Genomic DNA, 19,781 nt, shown 5'->3' on the forward strand with positions numbered 1-19,781 from the left:
ATGATAGTTGTGATAATGGTAATGATGACAATGACAACATGAAGGACTATAATTGAAGGTAATAAATATGTGCTTTTTAAATGAATCCAAATTCATCATCTTTTTTTTTGTTTTAAAAATGAATGTAAAAGTGTTGGGAAATTGAGTTATGCGTCAAATAAACCTTTAAAAAAGCTAAAAAAAAAGAAGAAAAAAAGACAAAACACTGATAATTATTGTATCTTTCAAATTTTGTGATATCTAAGTGCACTATGCATAATGTTTCGTAAACAAAAGTAGTACATTAATGTCATAATATTTTAAAATACGCAAGTATTTTTGCCTTTTGGGTAAGCGCAAAAAAACATCGGTTTATGAGTTCTAATAATAAACTAATGTACATAATAAATATTTATTCTAATATAAGTAATATTCAAAATAATAAACATATTTAAAAGTATAAATAATATTATAAATAAAATTTATAATAAAATATATAAAGTATATTTCAAGTTTATAATGAATAATTTAAGCTGCAAATTAATTTATTTTATCTCTAAATTAAATAAATACTAATAATTTTTTTTAAAAAAATCAGTAGTTAAACATAAGTAGACGCTACAAATTTAAAGTATAAATTTATATATTAAAAATACTTATTTATTAGTATAAGTTTTATATATTTTTATTACAAATTATTCATTATAAATTTGAAATATACTTTATATATTTTATTGTAAATTTTATTTATAATATTATTTATATGTTAAAATATTTAATAATTTTTATAAATTTTAATTATATAAAAATAAATATTTACCATGGTACAAGCACATTCTAAAATCTAAACTATTAAAAATTAACAAATAAAGCTCCTTGGCTCACTTGAGTGATATGGTGGTTTCCACACCAACAGTGGTGCAAACAAACGAGAACGAGACCCAAAAACTCACACAAACCCATTGCTGGCATTCATCTCAACAAAACCCACCGTTTTCTGCGAAAATCAAACCCACACTCACCACTCTCCAATCTCCCATTCTCCCCTCTTTTCTCCAACTCAACGCAACCGTTACAATTGCGCCGAATTTCTCGACCTTCACTTCGGTAATTTCCATCTTTTGATTCGTTTTTTTTTCTCCCTTAATTTCATGCCTGTGTTGTCTTGTGTTTTAACGCTACTACGTTTCACCGATTTGATTGCCGCTTTCTTCGAGTATTCTTGGGTGTGGTAAAACGACGTTTGTTTCTCGCGTTGAACCCTAGTGTTTGCTAATTCGTGTTATTGTTGCTGCTGCGCAGAGGCGTGTTTTGTGAGCACGAAATACGAATATGGATCACCACGAGGATGAAAGTAACAGCAAACAAGACGATGAGGTTGCAACCATTCATTTCATCTTTTATTCGCTACTATGTTTGAAATATGTTATATATATATATATATATATATATATATATATATATATATATATATATATATATATATATATAAGTTGCATCAATGGCTTAAGTTTTTTTGACTATATGGTACCTATGTTGGATGAGTAGTTTTCTTTTCTTTCTATGCAAGTTCAGCTAAGAATTAAGTAGTTTTGAGAAGGGTAACTGTAGATTGGTTGCCTATTTTGCGTGGATGTGTGCTTTGTATTGTCCTTTTGCTTTACATGGTGAATGAAACATGGTGTAATGGAAGTTCTTGGGTAGATTTTTCTTTGCAAGCAGACTTGCTTGAGGCTTAACTTCTCTAATCTTACACAGGAAGCTGTTGCTCGCCTTGAGGAAATAAAAAAATCTATTGAGGCGAAGCTGGCTTTACGGCAAAGCAATTTGAATCCAGAAAGGCCTGGTTAGTTAACATTCCTTTTGATTTGAATAATAATATATATGCTAAATATTTCTGTGCTGCTGATAGGAATGGATAAAATTCTTCAAATTACTTGATCTCAAGATGGATCCCTAGACATGATATTAGGTCTTATACCTCCTTTATAACAAAAAAAACTGAGCCCCCAAGATGAATAACAGTTTTAATTTAGTAAATAAAAGTTCTTTCTTGTCGCATGATGTTTTAAACTTGATTGGGAACATGGGTAAGACTGACATTTGTGGTCAGAGTGATCTTGGTTTTATGTTATTATTTTAACATGATTCATAGCTTTTAGAAATTAGAACTTCATGAAATTATGAATTACACTCAATGTCATATAACCCTTGAAAGATCCTTCATAAGTCAAAACGTCATTGTGTGGGCCTTTTTTTTTTCTCTGTAATTTTCTCCAAACTAGTTTGATCTGTTCTTCATTTGTTTTTACTGGTTTGCTCTAATTTTTTGCATAGCCTGTTTTCTAGGTTAAATGGACCATACACTTAACTAATTCATTAGCTTTCTAGTCAAATTGGCTAGTTCAGTCTTTTGTCATTGATGGTTCCTCAAGAGATTTTCTTGTGGGATTAATTTATTATTCAGTGTGTTTGGATGAGCGTTGATAAAAGTAATTTTGATTGGAATTGATTTTGGTTTAAATTGATTTTGAATTAATGTGATTTATGTTTGGATTTTTTTATCATAAAAGCAAGTTAGGAGTAAAACTCAACATAATGTTTTTTATCCAATGCATAAGTTACCCAAAGTTGTTTCAGCTCAGAATCAATTCTAGACTCTTCTCTGATGTGAAACCAAACATGTGAAAGTTTATCTAAACACAATTTTGGACAAGGAATCAATTCTCCAAAGTGAAACCAAATGTGAAAGTTCATTGCTCTGCTGCTTTAGTCTATGTGGTTGTTATATCAAGGTTTAAAATATGCTTTAGATTGTGACCCTTGAGGATGTTTCAGTTTGAAGTAGAGAGACTGGGTAATTAGTAATATTTTTCTGGGTGAGAAGAAGGGTGATTGACAATTGAAATTTGTAACTCTTCCCTCACCTCTTTCTTTGTTATAACCATTAGTGACAAAGAAACCTTAATCTAAATGGTCTCTTAAAGTTTGACCTTGAATTAAACTCACTGTTGTTTAATCTGTGTTTTGCATCTCATAAAATTGGAAAAAAGGTTTGGTTGTTGTTGTTGTTTTAACATAAAGATCTCCAGTTCAAACCCCATAGAGCACATGTTTGGTTGTTTTCTCTTGTATGTGTATTGTATTATCTCAATATTTGTTGCATTAATAATAATACAATCTGCTCTTACATGCAGATTCAGGATTTTTAAGGACATTGGATTCTAGCATTAAGCGCAACACTGCTGTTATTAAGAAACTGAAGCAGATTAATGAAGAGCAGCGTGAAGCTCTGATGGACGAGTTGCGAAGTGTCAACTTAAGCAAATTTGTCAGTGAAGCTGTGGCTGCTATATGTGATGCCAAGCTTAGAAGTTCTGATATACAAGCTGCAGTTCAGGTATGGGCTTTGCAGTCCCCCTGGTTTCTACACATTTGAAGCTGTTTCTATATTTTATATGATGTTACCTTAAATCATTTGCTTCTTTTTGGAAAGATCTGTTCTTTGCTTCATCAAAGGTACAAGGACTTTGCACCAAGCCTGGTTCAAGGGCTTCTCAAAGTCTTCTCTCCTGGAAAACCTGGTGATGAATCAGATACAGACAGAAATTTGAAGGCAATGAAGAAGCGCAGCTCTCTAAAGCTTATATTGGAACTTTTTTTTGTTGGAGTTATTGAAGATGGTGGGATTTTTATCAATATCATAAAAGATCTTAGCAGTGGGGAACAGCTAAAAGATCGGGATGCTGCACAAACAAGTTTGACCCTTCTTTCGAGTTTTGCTCGCCAAGGGAGAATTTTTCTAGGACTTTCTGTTAGTGGGCCGGAAATTCATGAGGAGGTATTTCTTTTGTTAATCTTCATTAGAATATTCTCATGTTTTGTATTATTAATTTTTGTCCATTTTTCCTTTTTAGCTTTCCATTGACTTTCATAACCTATAGTCATTTTTCATCATGACGGCAAGTTTAACTTCATCTTTTGTTTGTATTTATATATCATTATTTGTATCGAGGTTTGTTCTCTGTTGCCGGCTGTGTTTTATATGTTCCTGTACTGACATTCTGATACAGTTTTTTAAAGGCCTTAACATCACAGCAGATCAGAAGAAAGTTTTCCGGAAAGCATGCTATTCCTTTTATGATGCTGCAGCTGAACTACTTCAGTCTGAGCATTCTGTAAGAGTTTCTGCCTTTGTAAAGACACAGACACTCTAATATATATTTTATCTTCACCTCTGTTCGGGTCACTTAATTCCTTCAAATCTTGTACACCAATTGTTATGCCCTTTGTGATTATTGATCGATTTTGTTTCTTGACAGTCACTTCGCTTAATGGAGCATGAAAATTCTAAGATTTTGAATGCAAAAGGAGAGCTCAGTGATGAAAATATTGCTTCATATGAAAAGCTTCGTAAATCCTATGACCATCTGTACCGTAATGTTGCATCGTGAGTTGTTTTGCTTACTTTTGACTATTTCATTACATGTTTACTGAATCTGTTCTTGTGTATATTGACTTAATATATTCTTGAAATACCATGAACCCCAGTTTAAGGTTTATGTGTAGCTGCACATGCATAGTTTGGCCCATTACTAGCATGTATGTATGTGCATAAAAGGTTTGATCTAATGAGAGACACTCGGTCAAGCAAGGCAAATCTGGATATGATTTTTGCTGGTTAGGATAGTTCAGTGAGATCTCTGTTTTTTGGAAACATAAAATGCATTCAGGTTCCTCTGTTCCTTTATATTAAGATCTTCTTGTGTCTGAGATGAGCTGCACCCTCCAGCTAACAAGGATGTGTTTCTTTGCTGCTCATCTCTCTTGGCCTGGTACCCATTGAATTTAGTTTTTTCTTAAATTCAGTCTGCCACTCTCTTCTGTCTAAAAGAGACTAAAAGTCAAATCATTCTTGAGTTGAATATTGCTTTGATGTCACTAATTATTCCCTTCAATTCTTCTCTCCTGTAATTATGATTGTCTTGCTACAGATTAGCAGAAGCACTTGATATGCAGCCTCCTGTAATGCCAGAGGATGGCCACACAACTAGGGTTACCAGTGGTGAGGATGGGGTTTCTTCTGCTTCTGGTAAAGATTCTTCTGTTGTTGAACCCATATGGGATGATGAAGATACAAGGACTTTCTATGAATGTTTACCTGATCTTAGGTTTGTATTACTACAAAACATCTCTGTAGCAAATATATTCATCCATTAGTCCTTGATTGCCGTATTGTTTCTTGTTTAAAGTTTTAATGTAAACACATCAATGGTTTAAATTTTTTTCTTTAGTTGGTATACCAGTATTTTACTTTACACGGAACTTTATCCTGCATATTTTTCTCCAGAGCTTTTGTTCCTGCTGTGCTTTTGGGAGAAACGGAGCCAAAAAGCAGCGAGCAATCTGCGAAGAATCAAGACCTAACAACTGTAAGAACTCATTGGTGAAAGTTGTTTTTTCAATAATATTTCAGGATCTTCTGATTGTTAGTTCTTCATGCTTATTTAAATGCTTCCTGTCAACTAATCAGATTTGGGTAACATCTAACTGTATCCAATTCTTATACCCTTAGGTCTTTCTATCTCCTCTGGGATCACTCATGATGCTTTGAAACCATTCTAGTTCTTTAAATATTTGATGGTTATATTATTCTCTGTTTTCTTATTGTAGTGTGACTTGGTTTACTTTCAATTATTTTAGCTATTTCTTTAGTCATTCTTTAAATACTTGATGGTACTATTATCCATTGAGCTTCTAACTAGCAGTCTAAGCCTTTAAGGATGTTGACTCTTGACAAGAACACCATCCATTCTGTATAAAGTCTGGAATGAGTGATTGTTTCAACTACCTTGTAGGCAGCTGCATTGATAGTGGATACATACTCTTGTTGACATGTCATAAAATGCATATAATTTACTTATTGTTTCATATTTCTTGTATCTTCTTGTCCTTGTATTGGAGCATTTCTTATTGTCTACATTCTTGTGATAAAATTCTTTTTCTATTAAAAGACTTTCAACAACTTTAGTCACTGCCATATAATTATGTGAAAGAATATTTTTACTCATACAACCATCCTGTTGGTGTTTTTTCTCTCTTTACCAACCTTCTGCAACTATTTACTGACTTAAAGATATATGATTTGATTATCAAGGAAATATTACCTGAATCAGACAAAGGTCAACAGACCACTCATGAAAGTGGAGAGGTCTCTACAGAGTCTAATGCTTTGCCAGAGGCAGAAAGCACAGAAAGAGTGAAGGATAAGGAGGAAAAAGACAAGTCTAACGAATTGGACAGAGAGAAGGAAAAAGAAAAAGATAATGACAAAAAGGGAGAAAATGAAAAAGACAAACTCAGAAGTCTTGAAGGGACAAATTTGGATGCTCTACTGCAGAGGCTTCCGGGTTGTGTGAGCCGAGACCTTATTGATCAATTAACTGTGAGGATATCTTATTGTGCTCTAAACTTATTCTTAGATTGCATTGTTATTTTTTCGTCATTATTAATTATTATTGCCTTTTTTGTTGAACTGTTGAACAAAATATTAGGTGGAGTTCTGTTATCTAAATTCAAAATCAAATCGGAAAAAGCTTGTGAGGGCTTTGTTCAATGTACCAAGGACATCTCTGGAGCTGTTACCATATTATTCCCGCATGGTTGCCACACTCTCAACTTCTATGAAGGATGTCTGCTCCATTCTTTTGCAGATGTTGGAGGAGGAATTCAACTTCTTAATAAATAAAAAGGTTAATTTTACATTTTTTTATTGGCGTAGTTTTTTATTATCTGCTTTAAATTCAGCTAATTACATTTGATATCTGGTTTTTGAAATGTGTTTACAGGATCAGATGAACATTGAGTCCAAGATAAGGAACATCAGGTTCATTGGAGAACTTTGCAAGTTCAAAATTGCCCCTCCTGGCCTAGTCTTCAGCTGTTTGAAGGTACAAGAGATTAATAATCAAATTATAAATGAAGGCTAAATCCTTCCAATTATACAACAAACAACAACAACCATGCTTTATCCCACTAGGTGGGGTCGGCTACATGGATCAACTTCTGCCATAATGTTCTATCAAGTACCATACTTCTATCCAAACCATTAATTTCGAGATCCTTTTTGATAACCTCTCTTATAGTCTTTTTGGGTTTTCCTCTGCCTCGAATTGTTTGTCTTCTCTCCATCTGGTTTACTCTCCTCACTACAGAGTCTACCGGTCTTCTCTCTACATGCCCAAACCACCTAAGTCTATTTTCCACCATCTTCTCTACAATAGGCGCTACTCCAACCCTCTCTCTAATAGCTTCGTTTCTAATTTTATCCTGTCGAGTCTTACCACACATCCACCGCAACATCCTCATCTCCGCTACACCTACTTTATTCTCATGTTGGCTCTTGACCGCCCAACATTCTGTTCCGTACAAAATCGCCGGTCTTACCGCAGTCCGATAAAACTTTCCCTTTAGCTTGATCGGTACCTTTGCATCACATAACACCCCCGATGCTTTTCTCCATTTCATCCATCCTGCTTGAATGCGATGATTCACATCCCCTTCAATTTCCCCATCATCCTGTATTACAGACCCAAGATATTTAAACCGTGTGACTTGAGGGATAATATGGTCTCCTATTTTCACCTCTGAGTTAGAAACCCTCCTTCTTTTGTTGAACTTACATTCCATATACTCCGATTTGCTCCTGCTTAGGCGAAAGCCATGTGTTTCTAGAGCTCGTCTCCAAGTTTCCAACCTCTCATTCAACTCCTCCCTCGACTCTCCAAGGAGGACTATGTCATCTGCAAAAAGCATGCATCTCGGCGCTATCTCTTGGATTTGTTCCGTGAGGACATCCAGAATTAAGGTAAAAAGGTAGGGGCTAATGGCTGACCCTTAATGTAAACCAATTGTGATGGGAAAATCGTCTGACTCTCCACCCTGTGTCCTAACACTAGTCGATACCCTATCATACATATCTTGGATAGCTCGAATATATGCAACCCTAACCCCTTTCTTCTCTAAAGCTTTCCACAAAATCTCTCTAGGCACTCTATCATACGCTTTCTCCAAATCAATAAAAATCAAGTGCAAGTCTTGTTGGGCCATGCGATATTGCTCCATCACCCGCCGTAATAAATAAATCGCTTCCATGGTCGACCTTCCCGGCATGAAACCAAATTGATTCTCAGTAACTTGAGTCTCCTTTCTTAATCTCCGTTCGATCACTCTTTCCCATAATTTCATGGTATGACTCATGAGCTTGATTCCCCTATAATTTGCACAATTTTGTATATCCCCCTTGTTCTTATAGATTGGCACTAACGTGCTTCTCCTCCATTCCTCCGGCATGCGTTTTGACCTCATAATTTCGTTAAAGAGTTCGGTGAGCCACTCAAGACCTCTATCTCCAAGAGTTTTCCACACTTCAATAGGTATGTTGTCTGGCCCCACCGCCTTACCATTACTCATTCTTTTCAACGCTTCCTTTACTTCCTGTTTTTGAATCCGACGATAGTGCTTATAGTTCCGGTCCTCTTCTCTTGTGTCTAGACTGCTAGAGTCATATCCATATCCATCATTAAATAAGTTGTGGAAATACGCCTTCCACCTTTCCTTGATATCTTTTTCATGCACTAAGACTTTGCCTTCTTCATCCTTAACACACTTTACTTGATCCAAATCTCTAGTCTTCCTCTCTCTACCCTTAGCAAGCCTATATATAGATCTTTCTCCGTCCCTGGTTCCTAGAGCTTGGTATAGTCCGTCAAAAGCTTGGGCTCTTGCCTCACTCACCGCCTTTTTGGTGTCATTTCTAGCTATCTTATACTTATCCCAAGTTTCAGAATTTCTACACCTAGACCACTCCTTGAAACACTCCTTTTTTACTCTAACTTTGCTCTGAACATTTTCATTCCACCACCACGATTCTTTACCCCTAGGTCCAAAACCTCTAGATTCACCCAACGTCTCTTTAGCCACTTTAATAATCTCTTGGGACATCTTGTTCCACATATCATTTGCACTTCCTTGTGATTGTCCACACCAACCCTCCCATATCTTTTGTTGGAAGATTCCTTGTTTCTCACCCTTCAAGTGCCACCATTTGATCCTTGGTGCTACCAGATGACTTCTTCTCTTTGCCCTATCTCTAATTCTTACATCCATAACCAAAACTCTATGTTGGGTAGTCAAGCTCTCTCCCGGGATAACTTTACAGTTCAAGCAATACTTCCTATCAGACTTCCTGATAAGGAAAAAATCTATCTGAGAACATGTCCCTCCACTTTTGTAAGTGATAAGATGTTCCTCTCTTTTCTTAAACCATGTATTGGCTATAGAAAGATCCAAAGCCTCCGAAAACTCCAAGATGGATTTACCCTCCCCATTCATCTCTCCTAGGCCAAAACCCCCATGCACCCCCTCAAAACCTCTAGCCACGCTACCTACATGTCCATTGAGATCCCCTCCTAGGAAAACTTTCTCTCCTTGGGGTATATCCTGAAGTACCCCTTCTAGATCCTCCCAAAATTTTACCTTAAAGTGTTCTGCTAACCCAACCTGAGGTGCGTACCCACTAATAACATTAAAGGTGTCCTGTCCCACTACCAATTTTAAGACTATGATACGATCTCCTACTCTTCTTACATCCACGACATCCTTCTTCCACTCCTTGTCCACAATAATCCCTACCCCATTTCTTGATCTGATTTTTCCCGTATACCACAGCTTAAATCCCGAGTTGTCTAATTCTTTCGCTTTTTCACCTGTCCACTTAGTTTCTTGTAGGCACATAAAATTGATCTTCCTCCTCACCATAACATCCACTATTTCCATAGATTTTCCAGTAAGTGTGCCTATATTCCATGTACCAAAGCGAATCCTCCTGTCATGAACTAGCTTCTTTACCCACACCCGTTCACGAAAATGTGGGAACCCTTGCTTACTTTTCACTACATCCGGGCGGCGATGCAGCGGCCCTTGCTCTTTTGACACTGTACTCGAGCCATACAGCGCGTTGCTTCCGGGCAACGACCTAGCATTCACATTATTACGTAATTGATCCATGTCATAGAGATTCGACAAAGTTTAACGTTGGCTGTCGAAAGCCTAACACAACCCTCTCCTTTTATCCGGGCTTGGGACCGGCTAAGAATAGCAAAGCTACCCTAGGCAGGATTAATCCTTCCAATTATAATTACAATTTTTTTATTTTTGCAACTTATGTTTTGGAGCCATTCCTATGTTGTTGACAGGGTTCAGTTTCACCTTGACTATACATTGTGTGTTTTTAAAACTTCCATTTCTTTCTTTTTTTTTTCCTTGGATACCGAAATCTCAAATATTGGTAAGTTATATTCAAGTATGAAACTGAAGGGGGAGAAACTGAAGAAGAGGTCAGAGGTTCAGGCAAGGGCTTGAACACAAGTTTGAACCAATGGCTGCAAACCAGTTTGTGATGGGAAAGATGGAAAGAAAGGTGCATAGGAGAGTCAATGTGGTCTCTGAGGTTTGTGTAGGCAACAACACTAGGGTAAGCAAAAGAGGGAAAAAGGGTGTTTTGAAGTCACAGAAAGAGGGAGCAGGGCTTTTTTTGAGGTTGGGTTACACAACCTGAACCAAAAAAATTGTGGGTCCAAAGCTTAGAAGAAATACTGCAATCCCTTGATTACAAGATCTTACCTGGCAATCCTAAGCGCTCCTCCAAATTTGTGATCTAAGGCAGGATCAAGCATGCAATTATGGAGAAAAATCATAAGATTATCGAATCTTACTCACAAATTTGACAACACTGGTGGTAAGAGTGCCCTAGGTCATATAAATTTTCATCAAAATCCCGTACATCCAATTAGGCTTGTATCTTGCATTCTTGCTATTGGATCCTAAGTGTTGGGAGTCTCAAGTGTGAGTGAATTCCATGTTGTATATAAGTGGGCAATTGGAATAATAATTGGCAGAGACTCATACACCTTATGCTTTAAGGTTTTGGGTTGGATGTAGTGTTCATTTCACTTGTGCGGTTCTACTTGGTTTATTGATGGAGATCCCTCTAGTGTTTAAGGCTCCCATTGTGTCCCAAGAACACTAAAATTCTACCATGCTCCATAGTCCTGTTGCCTACATAGGCAGGCTTTGCAGCATCCTTTTGACTAGTCCCAGGGTATACACGTGCTGCTCATTTGTAAATGAATGGGTTGGTGGAAAAATATGATACCTATGAACCTCGGGATAATTCCGCCATAAAAGCTAGCCATTGTAGTGGAAGAGCCCAATGCCATATAAACCAAAGCCAATCAAAATTCTATATTTTTTATGTGAAACTCAAGTTTCATACCTTGCAATTGAATTCTAACATTCCCATTTCTTGAATCTGGAACAAGGCTCCCCATCCACTGTTCCAACTTGATTTTTTCAAAGCTAGAACCTAGCTCTGCTCTAATTTCTTTGACACTTCTGCACCTTTTGTTGATTGCAACTATATGAAACAATTTGAGAAGTTAGCATCTTGACCGTTTACACATTGAATCGTAAATTTCTTCTGCCTACTTGTTTATATCATTAAGCATCACTTCAAATTATTTTCCCAACACTGGTGTTCTAGGTCTTTGTACAAAGGAAATGGACCTCCCTATTTCAGAACTTATTGTCTTATCCTATATGTTAATTTCTTTCAGAATTCCCTTTTTCTGACTTTAATGTCTCCAAGAACATTCTGGTTCCTCTATTTCAAGTTGCCCTTGAAAATTCTTGACTTTCATTAACTTTTACTCTTTTAGCATTCTCCCCCATAAACTCTTTTCCCTAATATCTTTGACTAAAGAGAAAAATAAATGATACTCAAACTGCATTTAACGTTTTAGAATTAATAAATTATAAAAAGTGATCTGAGACTTGCTGTAGTAACTTCTCTTGAATAAGATTTAGAAACATAGCCTTCCAAGTGCTGGGGAAAAATCTGGAGGAAACTACTAATCCGTATCCTCATAATTGACAAAGTCAAACAGGGTATGACTAAATGATCTTGAACTAATTAGTTGGTTTAAATATCTTTAGTCCTTGCAATTTAGCACTTTTTTTTTCTTTTATTCCTTGCAAAATTATTTTTTTTGTTTTTAGTCCTTCCAAATTATGTTTGTTTTGTTTTTAATCCTTAAAGCTCTTTAATTAACGCTTTCAACAGTGAAAAACTCCTTTTAGAAAGTGCTATAAGGACGAAAAACAAAACGATTGCAAGGACTAAAAACAAAAAAATAATTTTACAAGGACAAAAAACAAAAAAGCTCTAAATTACAAGGACAAAAAAGGTATTTAAGCCTAATTAGTTTTATATTTGCCCCTTGCTTCAAGTCTAAATCCACTTGCATCCTTGCACTATTTGTTGAGAGATGTAAAGAGAATGAGTTTATGTAATCTTGAATTTTTCATGTAGTATATTCAATCCTTGATTGATGTTTTGTTGTCCTTCCAGGCCTGTTTAGATGATTTTACACATCATAACATTGATGTAGCTTGCAATCTTCTTGAAACATGTGGCCGTTTTCTGTATCGGTCTCCAGAAACTACTATACGCATGGCTAACATGTTGGAGATATTGATGCGCTTGAAAAATGTAAAAAACTTGGATCCGAGACATAGCACTTTGGTGGAGAATGCATACTACCTCTGCAAACCACCAGAAAGATCCGCACGAGTAGCCAAAGTTCGTCCTCCATTGCATCAGGTGAGATTTTTATTTTGATTTCTTTTTCATTCTCAGTTTCTCCTATAACTTTCATAAACTCAGTTAATATCTTAATTGATATGTTTATTGCAGTATATCAGAAAATTACTTTTCTCTGATCTTGATAAGTCTACCATTGAGCATGTGCTGAGGCAACTCCGTAAATTACCATGGAATGAATGTGAACCATATCTTTTGAAATGCTTCATGAAGGTCTACAAAGGAAAATATGGTCAGATCCACCTGATTGCATCTCTTGCTGCTGGATTAAGTCGCTATCATGATGAGTTTGCTGTAGCTATCGTTGATGAGGTAGTTATGTTTGATATATTGCTCTTGATTTGTGATCCCTTGTACAATAAAATGATGCGTACTTTGAGCAATTGTAAGGAATCCTCTACTAGTGAAAGTATTAACTGGGTAGTAAGAAAGATTGAGAGAGTGTTTAGATAGAAGAACAGAAGGAATGTTCCTCTTGTTTATTGATCTGCAGAATTACAAAGGTAAAGCAGAGAAGCCCTCTTCTCTCTCATAAGGACACTTTCTTGTTTAACAAACAAGCTCAATGCATACTAATCCTAACTACCTTCTCAGGGATCTATTTATCCTTCTAACCAATTTCCCTAACCAAATTAACTGCCTCTAAGAGTATTAACTGATCTAACAGCATTCTGTTAGATCCTTACTGAGTTTTGTTCCTCCTTCTATACACTAATAAAGGTCTAGGTTCAGTTTGAGACTGACCTTGATCCTCTTTCCTAACAGCTTACTTGTTTGCATGTAAACTTGGTCAGACTGAACACGTGTTGCCTCTCGATTGGAATCTGCACACTTAATTTAACATTTTAAACCAAATTACTTTCATTTGTTTAATATTGACTATTTCAAGTTCTAGAATCAATAGTAGCTCCGAGGGAGAAGGAAATTTTTTCTGGCGGATCTTTTTTATAAACATTTGCACTCCAAATAATTTGAGTTTTTGGGGGTGAAATTGTGACTTTGGAATATGATTTTCAGGTTCTGGAGGAGATTAGAGTTGGGCTTGAGTTAAATGACTATGGGATGCAGCAAAGACGCATTGCTTACATGCGATTCTTAGGGGAGCTATACAACTATGAACATGTAGACTCATCTGTTATTTTTGAGACACTATATCTCATTCTCATCCATGGCCATGGGACATCAGAGGTATTGATTTTACACTGGTTACTTGTTTTTAAGAGAAGGAATTAAGCTTTTGTATTCTTCTGCATTGCTAAAACCTGAAAGTATGTTTCTTTAAAACTAGGCACCTACTGTATGTACCTGAATTTCTTTATTTCGTTTAAATTTTTCACAAGCCTTCCTTTCCACAATCAGTATGAAAATATGTTTCCCCTTTCTGTCATTTTTGAATCAATCGAACGAATTTCTACTACCTGCTCTGCTCTACTTTTGGAAGACCTTGTGTTATATCACCCGATCTCGATTTTTCATAGATAAATGTAACTAACATATCTTCTTCAGAAAGTATTTCCCCTTAATGGCCATGAACTGTTGCTCCAGTTTTATTATTATTAAAAGTCCTTGCCCATTTAAGTATTTCTTTATTGTCTGGACATGACTTACGAGATGGTGAAAATAAATGTAAAACCAAGGTACAATAAAGGGAGGATAACATATTCTTCAATTTAGAAAGGATTTGAGGATACAATATCATTGGTTTCATTAGAATTTCATTTAGCCTTTCGCTACCTGCTATGTAAATGTAAGATATATTTTATTTATATTGTCTTCACTATTCAACTATCAACAACCATAGGTTGAAGATACCAGTTAGCTCAGCTGGTAAAGTCCTTTGCAGTTGATTGCAGGGACATGTAATCAAATCCTGCCTTCACCCATTCCTCTCCATGTTGTGCATGAATGAAAAACCTTTCAGTGCTTGAAATCTAAAGTATTTTTCCAATCAATTATATATGGACAAAAGAAAAATTATCAATTAAAGCTTATTCCTTTTGCTGGGGTTTGCTACATGGATGAGTTGATCCCCTTGAGCTCTATCAAAAGCCAAAACTTTCAACAAAACATTTAGATTAATGGCTTTCTTGGATGTTTCTTGTCTCATGAAGTTTTCTTCAATCCTCTTCTACCCTTTTTGTCAGACTTACATTTAGTTCACTTTCTCATTTGATTTTTGGTCTGTCTCACATGTCTAGATCTAGACCACCTTAGACTAGTTTTGTTTTTCATCTTATTCTCATTAGTTGCTAATCCAACTTAGATGCAGTCATTCTTAATCTTGTCCTCATCAAGATTCTCGTTTGTGTTGCACACAATTTTTGCTTCCCACTATTCACTTTCATCTTCTGTTAACCCTCCATGCATTTGTTAATTAGTTGTGTCCATCATACATAACCTTTATTGTTCATATATATGTAATATGAATTACTTTTTTCTTTAGTGCCATCCATGATACTTCTCATGGTATTTATTGTTTTACTTGATAGATAAATGAGTGGTTCTGTTTTTTTTTTTGGCATATTCCTTTCAAACCATGAATAAGTATATCCTCCAGTATTATTGATTTGGTATAAAACCAAAATAGGTTTCTTGTCTTAATCCACTGTTAAATTACTTCTTCGTGTAGTTCTGTAGTGTGGCTCATGAGCTTGATCCCTTCATAATTTCTACAACTTTGTATGTCATTTACACTTTTTGTAGGTATCAAACTGCTTCTCCTCCTTCATTATCCAGCATTTTCGTAGATCTTATCATCTAGTTGAACAACATACTAAGCGTAATTATACCCTCCCCACTAATCACCCTTAAACTTAAATGGCTATACTATTTGGTTTGTTATCATTATTCATCTAGTACTTCCTTTACCTCTTTTTGTTGAACACATTGTTATTATGAAAAAATAAGCAGTCAACAGATTGCATAGTTTTGTTGTGTGTAGCTTGAATATAGACATGCTTGAAAATTTTTAACTTTTTCCATTAATTTACTTATTTTGTATGTGAGAGCCTTCTCATGACATTATGGAATTCATTCATTAATCCTGTCAGCAAGATGTACTGGATCCACCTGAAGATTGTTTTCGCATGAGGTTGATCATTACTCTGCTTGAAACTTGTGGGCATTACTTTGATCGTGGCTCTTCTAAGAGGAAACTTGATCGATTCCTAATACACTTCCAGAGGTATATTTTAAGCAAAGGGACACTGCCTCTGGACATTGAATTTGACTTACAGGTGAGTCAGGCAGCCTTTATTGGACTGTATTTCATTATGAGGGTATGGTTAATATGTTGATTCATGTGTTTATTGATTTGGTTTAGCTATCCTAGTTTTATGTTTACTTCAGTATTAATGTTGGGCTACTAATGCTGTTGACATGGGATTGCTTTTGAGTGGCCTTTATATTCCATATTTTATGTCTTTGCTCTTTTGGATTGCAGCTTACATAACATTTGGATATTTAGAATTTTTATGTGCAGAGAGATTTAGTAGCTTTACACATTCCTATTTTCTTTCTTGAACTTTATTGTTATGTTGGTTTTACACTTAGGAAGACAACTTATCGTTCTTTATTCTTGTTTGGTTGAAGATATTTTGGCTTTTCTTGTTTATTCTTGCTTTTAGTAGTTACTAACATCATCTGAGTGACCTTATTTTCGATAAACTGAGAGAGAACAGAGAAGAAAAAGGAGAACAAAGCTGATATTGTTGATCTGAAAAGTTAGTTAGAGATAGTTACAAGTGAGGTATTTATAGACCTCTATACAACTGAACTAACTATAACTAATCCTAACAGAATTCTAACTAGCTGGTCCTATTGAGGTGCAGTTAGAAAAGCCCTTACACCCCCTGAATTACTAACTAACACTAGATGGGTGTTGTTAGCAAAAGCTAACAGCCCTTACAGTAGTTATTCATCGCTGGATGGGGCTGTTAGCAAAGGCTAACAGCCCTTACAAACAAGATACAAAACTGTTTTCACAGTTATACATTGACATACACTTATACCTTATCACTCTGGAATACTTTTAGATGGTGGAATTAAGTATCAGTGTAAAATAGGATTTGTTTATATGACTAACATGTTCTATTGTATCATCCAATTCGACAATTTACATTAATAGAATTAGGTTACATATGGAGTGATGTTTGGAATGAAAATAGAATTTGCATGTTATGGCCACCTGAGAAAACATGGTAATTTTATAGAAATTTAGAATGCTAGCTGCCAAAAATTTACCCTACCCTATACCTAGTCCTCTCTCCATATTCTACTGCCCATGGACTCAAGTATTTCTTTTATAATTGTTTATTAGGCAGACTGGCAGTAGATCTTAAAAACTGTCCCTCTAACTAAAAGGTGGTGTTTCCAAGTTAACTTTTTCCCTTCAGTAAAATCATTTTAAGTTAATTTTTTATTATAAATGATATATATATGTCTTTGTTGTCCTGCATTTGCTTTTTTTGGCTAATTATATGTTGGGTGCAGGATCTGTTTGTGGACTTGCGTCCCAATATGGTTCGTTACACTTCTATCGAGGAAGTGAATGCAGCTCTAGTAGAACTCGAGGAACATGATCGGATTGTTTCTGCTGATAAGGTCAGCAGTGAAAAACATTCTGGCACTGAGAAGCCTTTAATTAGGACCACTTCCACTACTGCAGTGGTTGGCAATGGACAAAGCATTGATAATGGTACGGAAGAAAATGAAGTGCAAGATGATAATGACAGTGAGACTGATTCAGGGAGTGACACAATTGATGTGGAGGGACATGATGAAGAGTTGGATGAGGAGAATCATGATGATGGGTGTGAGACTGAGGATGATGATGATGATGATGATGATGGGCCTGGACCAGCTTCTGACGAGGAGGATGAAGTCCATGTGAGACAAAAAGTGACCGAGGTGGACCCTCTGGAAGAAGCCAATTTCGATCAGGAGCTCAAGGCTGTAGTACAGGCAAGGGTTTGCATAATTTATTATATTTACTTGCTCCTGCTACATTTCTGCAAAATTTGATTTTTCCTTGTGACTTTTGATTTTTTATTTTGAGAAAAATATTTCCTGGGAATCGTACTGCTATGCTGATATGGTAAGAAAAAAAGAAAAGCAAATTCCCTCTAATCTAATACCATCTGAATTAAAAAGATTGGGGGCCGGAACTGTAAGAAAAGGAATAGTGGAGTCAACAAATAGATGATTCTATTCATATTATTTTGGATAGTAGTCTAGCTCTAGCATAGTTATTGAGCTGGTCTTGTACTAGTTGTACTGCCCTTGTACTTAACCTAGAACATTTGTATAAACATGAGTTTATATTTGTGTGTTTTTTTATTTTTTATAATATCACAGTGAAGGTGTGCCTTGGCACTACAATAAGGTTGCTAGGCACAACAATAAGGTTGCTACCTTGTGACAAGATTGAAATTTTTGAAATAACCTCTTTCCTTGTTGGGGAGTCTGCCAGCATCTACCCTTCCCAGGTTCCACTAGTGGGGGACCTGTGCAATAATTCGTGCTTTATATCAATTATTTGGAGACATTTTTTTTTCTTCCAATATATTCTGTCTTCTCTCTTTTCCATCCAAACCCTAAATTTAACAATATTTGGCAATTTATGATTTGACTTTGGAAAGAAAAATCAACATTATCTTGGTGTAAGTCATGTCTGGCTGTATTTCTAACATTTTCAAGGTACTTGTTTTGTAAATTTTGTAGGAGAGTATGGAACAGCGAAGGCAGGAGCTACGAGGTCGTCCTACATTGAACATGATGATTCCAATGAATGTATTTGAGGGATCTGCCAAGGATCACCATGGGAGGGGAGTTGGTGGGGAAAGTGGTGATGAGGCCCTGGATGAGGATACTGGAGGAAACAAAGAGGTTCAGGTGAGAGTTCTTGTGAAGCGGGGAAACAAGCAGCAAACAAAGCAGATGTTCATCCCACGGAATTCCTCACTGGTGCAGAGTACAAAACAGAAAGAAGCAGCGGAGCTTCAAGAGAAAGAAGACATCAAGAGGCTTGTCTTGGAGTATAATGATAGAGAAGAGGAGGAGCATAATGGATTAGGGACCCAGCCAACAAACTGGATGCAGAGTGTAGGTTACAAAGGTGGTGGCCGTGGCAGCACTTTGGAAGGAAACAGTGGCAGGGGTAGTGGATCAAGACATCGGCATCATAATTATTCTGGCAGTGGAATCTATTACAGTAGAAGAAAGTGAATGGTACTTGAGTGAATACAGAAGGCAGATATTTGTTGCCTTCTGCTTCCCCCGAGCAAGACAAATATTTGGAAACAAAGTTCATTGAATATTCGTTAGAATGGCCTAGCCTTGTCGTTTGCCACTACCGCACTTTGCTGTTCAAAAAATTCATGGCTAAAGTGAGTCTAATCGCTTATCTTGTTGGTAAGTGGTGGTTTCGAACAGAGTGTTGGAGATGCAGGCAGGGGTTGTAGAGTGATGTACACACCACTTTGGTTTCCTGATCTTAAGCTGACAGGATGTAAGATTGCGGGTTGCCTTCAACATGTAGCAAATGGAGTCCCATAATTTATATCGTGGTCTCCAAGCTTCTTGTATAGCTATCTGTATGGAGCTAAATTCACAATGTTTGGTTTTGGTGATTTCAAGTCAGCCTGATGTTGGATTATACTGCGTGAAGAAAGAATAGGCAAAAAAAATGTGTTGATGCTTTGTTAACATTGGTTTGATCCCAGACTGCTCTCAGTTGGGATCTAGCTGAAGATTGTACCATAGTTTAGCATTGGGAATGTGTCAAGCTTTTTCTTGTAGAAACTCCTTAGATATGGGGTTCGGTACTCCATGAATATTTATTATGCGTGAAGCACAGATGATGCAAGGGGTATTCTTGAGTTGGTTTGGTTTAGATTTTGTGATTTCGTAAAATGAATCATATGTAATTGGGTTGGTTGGTTTTTTTTTTTTTTTTTTTGGGGGGGGGTGGGGTTATCCGATTTATTAACTTTTTATTTTCACATACTTTTTTATTTTTTAATTTTCTATTACAAATTAAAAAAAGTTCTTTAAATGATTTTAGATAATAATTAAATCAATT

At 36.1% G+C, this 19,781-nt stretch overlaps 1 protein-coding gene across 1 annotated transcript; it reads left to right on the plus strand.

The window, feature by feature from the left end:
* Nucleotides 1–852: 852 nt before the first annotated feature.
* LOC114386340 (regulator of nonsense transcripts UPF2-like) lies at nt 853–19,616 on the plus strand. The gene is made up of 18 exons (XM_028346331.1): nt 853–1,086; nt 1,282–1,356; nt 1,738–1,825; nt 3,177–3,379; nt 3,476–3,820; nt 4,053–4,157; nt 4,302–4,429; nt 4,974–5,150; nt 5,330–5,411; nt 6,137–6,424; nt 6,534–6,731; nt 6,828–6,929; nt 12,449–12,700; nt 12,794–13,012; nt 13,718–13,888; nt 15,751–15,936; nt 17,192–17,662; nt 18,422–19,616. Exons 2-18 carry the CDS (start codon nt 1,312–1,314, stop codon nt 18,923–18,925), a joined length of 3,564 nt encoding a protein of 1,187 aa, XP_028202132.1. The 5' UTR covers nt 853–1,086; nt 1,282–1,311; the 3' UTR covers nt 18,926–19,616.
* The last annotated feature ends 165 nt before the right edge of the window (nt 19,617–19,781 follow it).

This window comes from Glycine soja, chromosome 15 (assembly GCF_004193775.1).
Source record: "Glycine soja cultivar W05 chromosome 15, ASM419377v2, whole genome shotgun sequence".
NCBI classification, from domain to species: Eukaryota; Viridiplantae; Streptophyta; class Magnoliopsida; order Fabales; family Fabaceae; genus Glycine; species Glycine soja.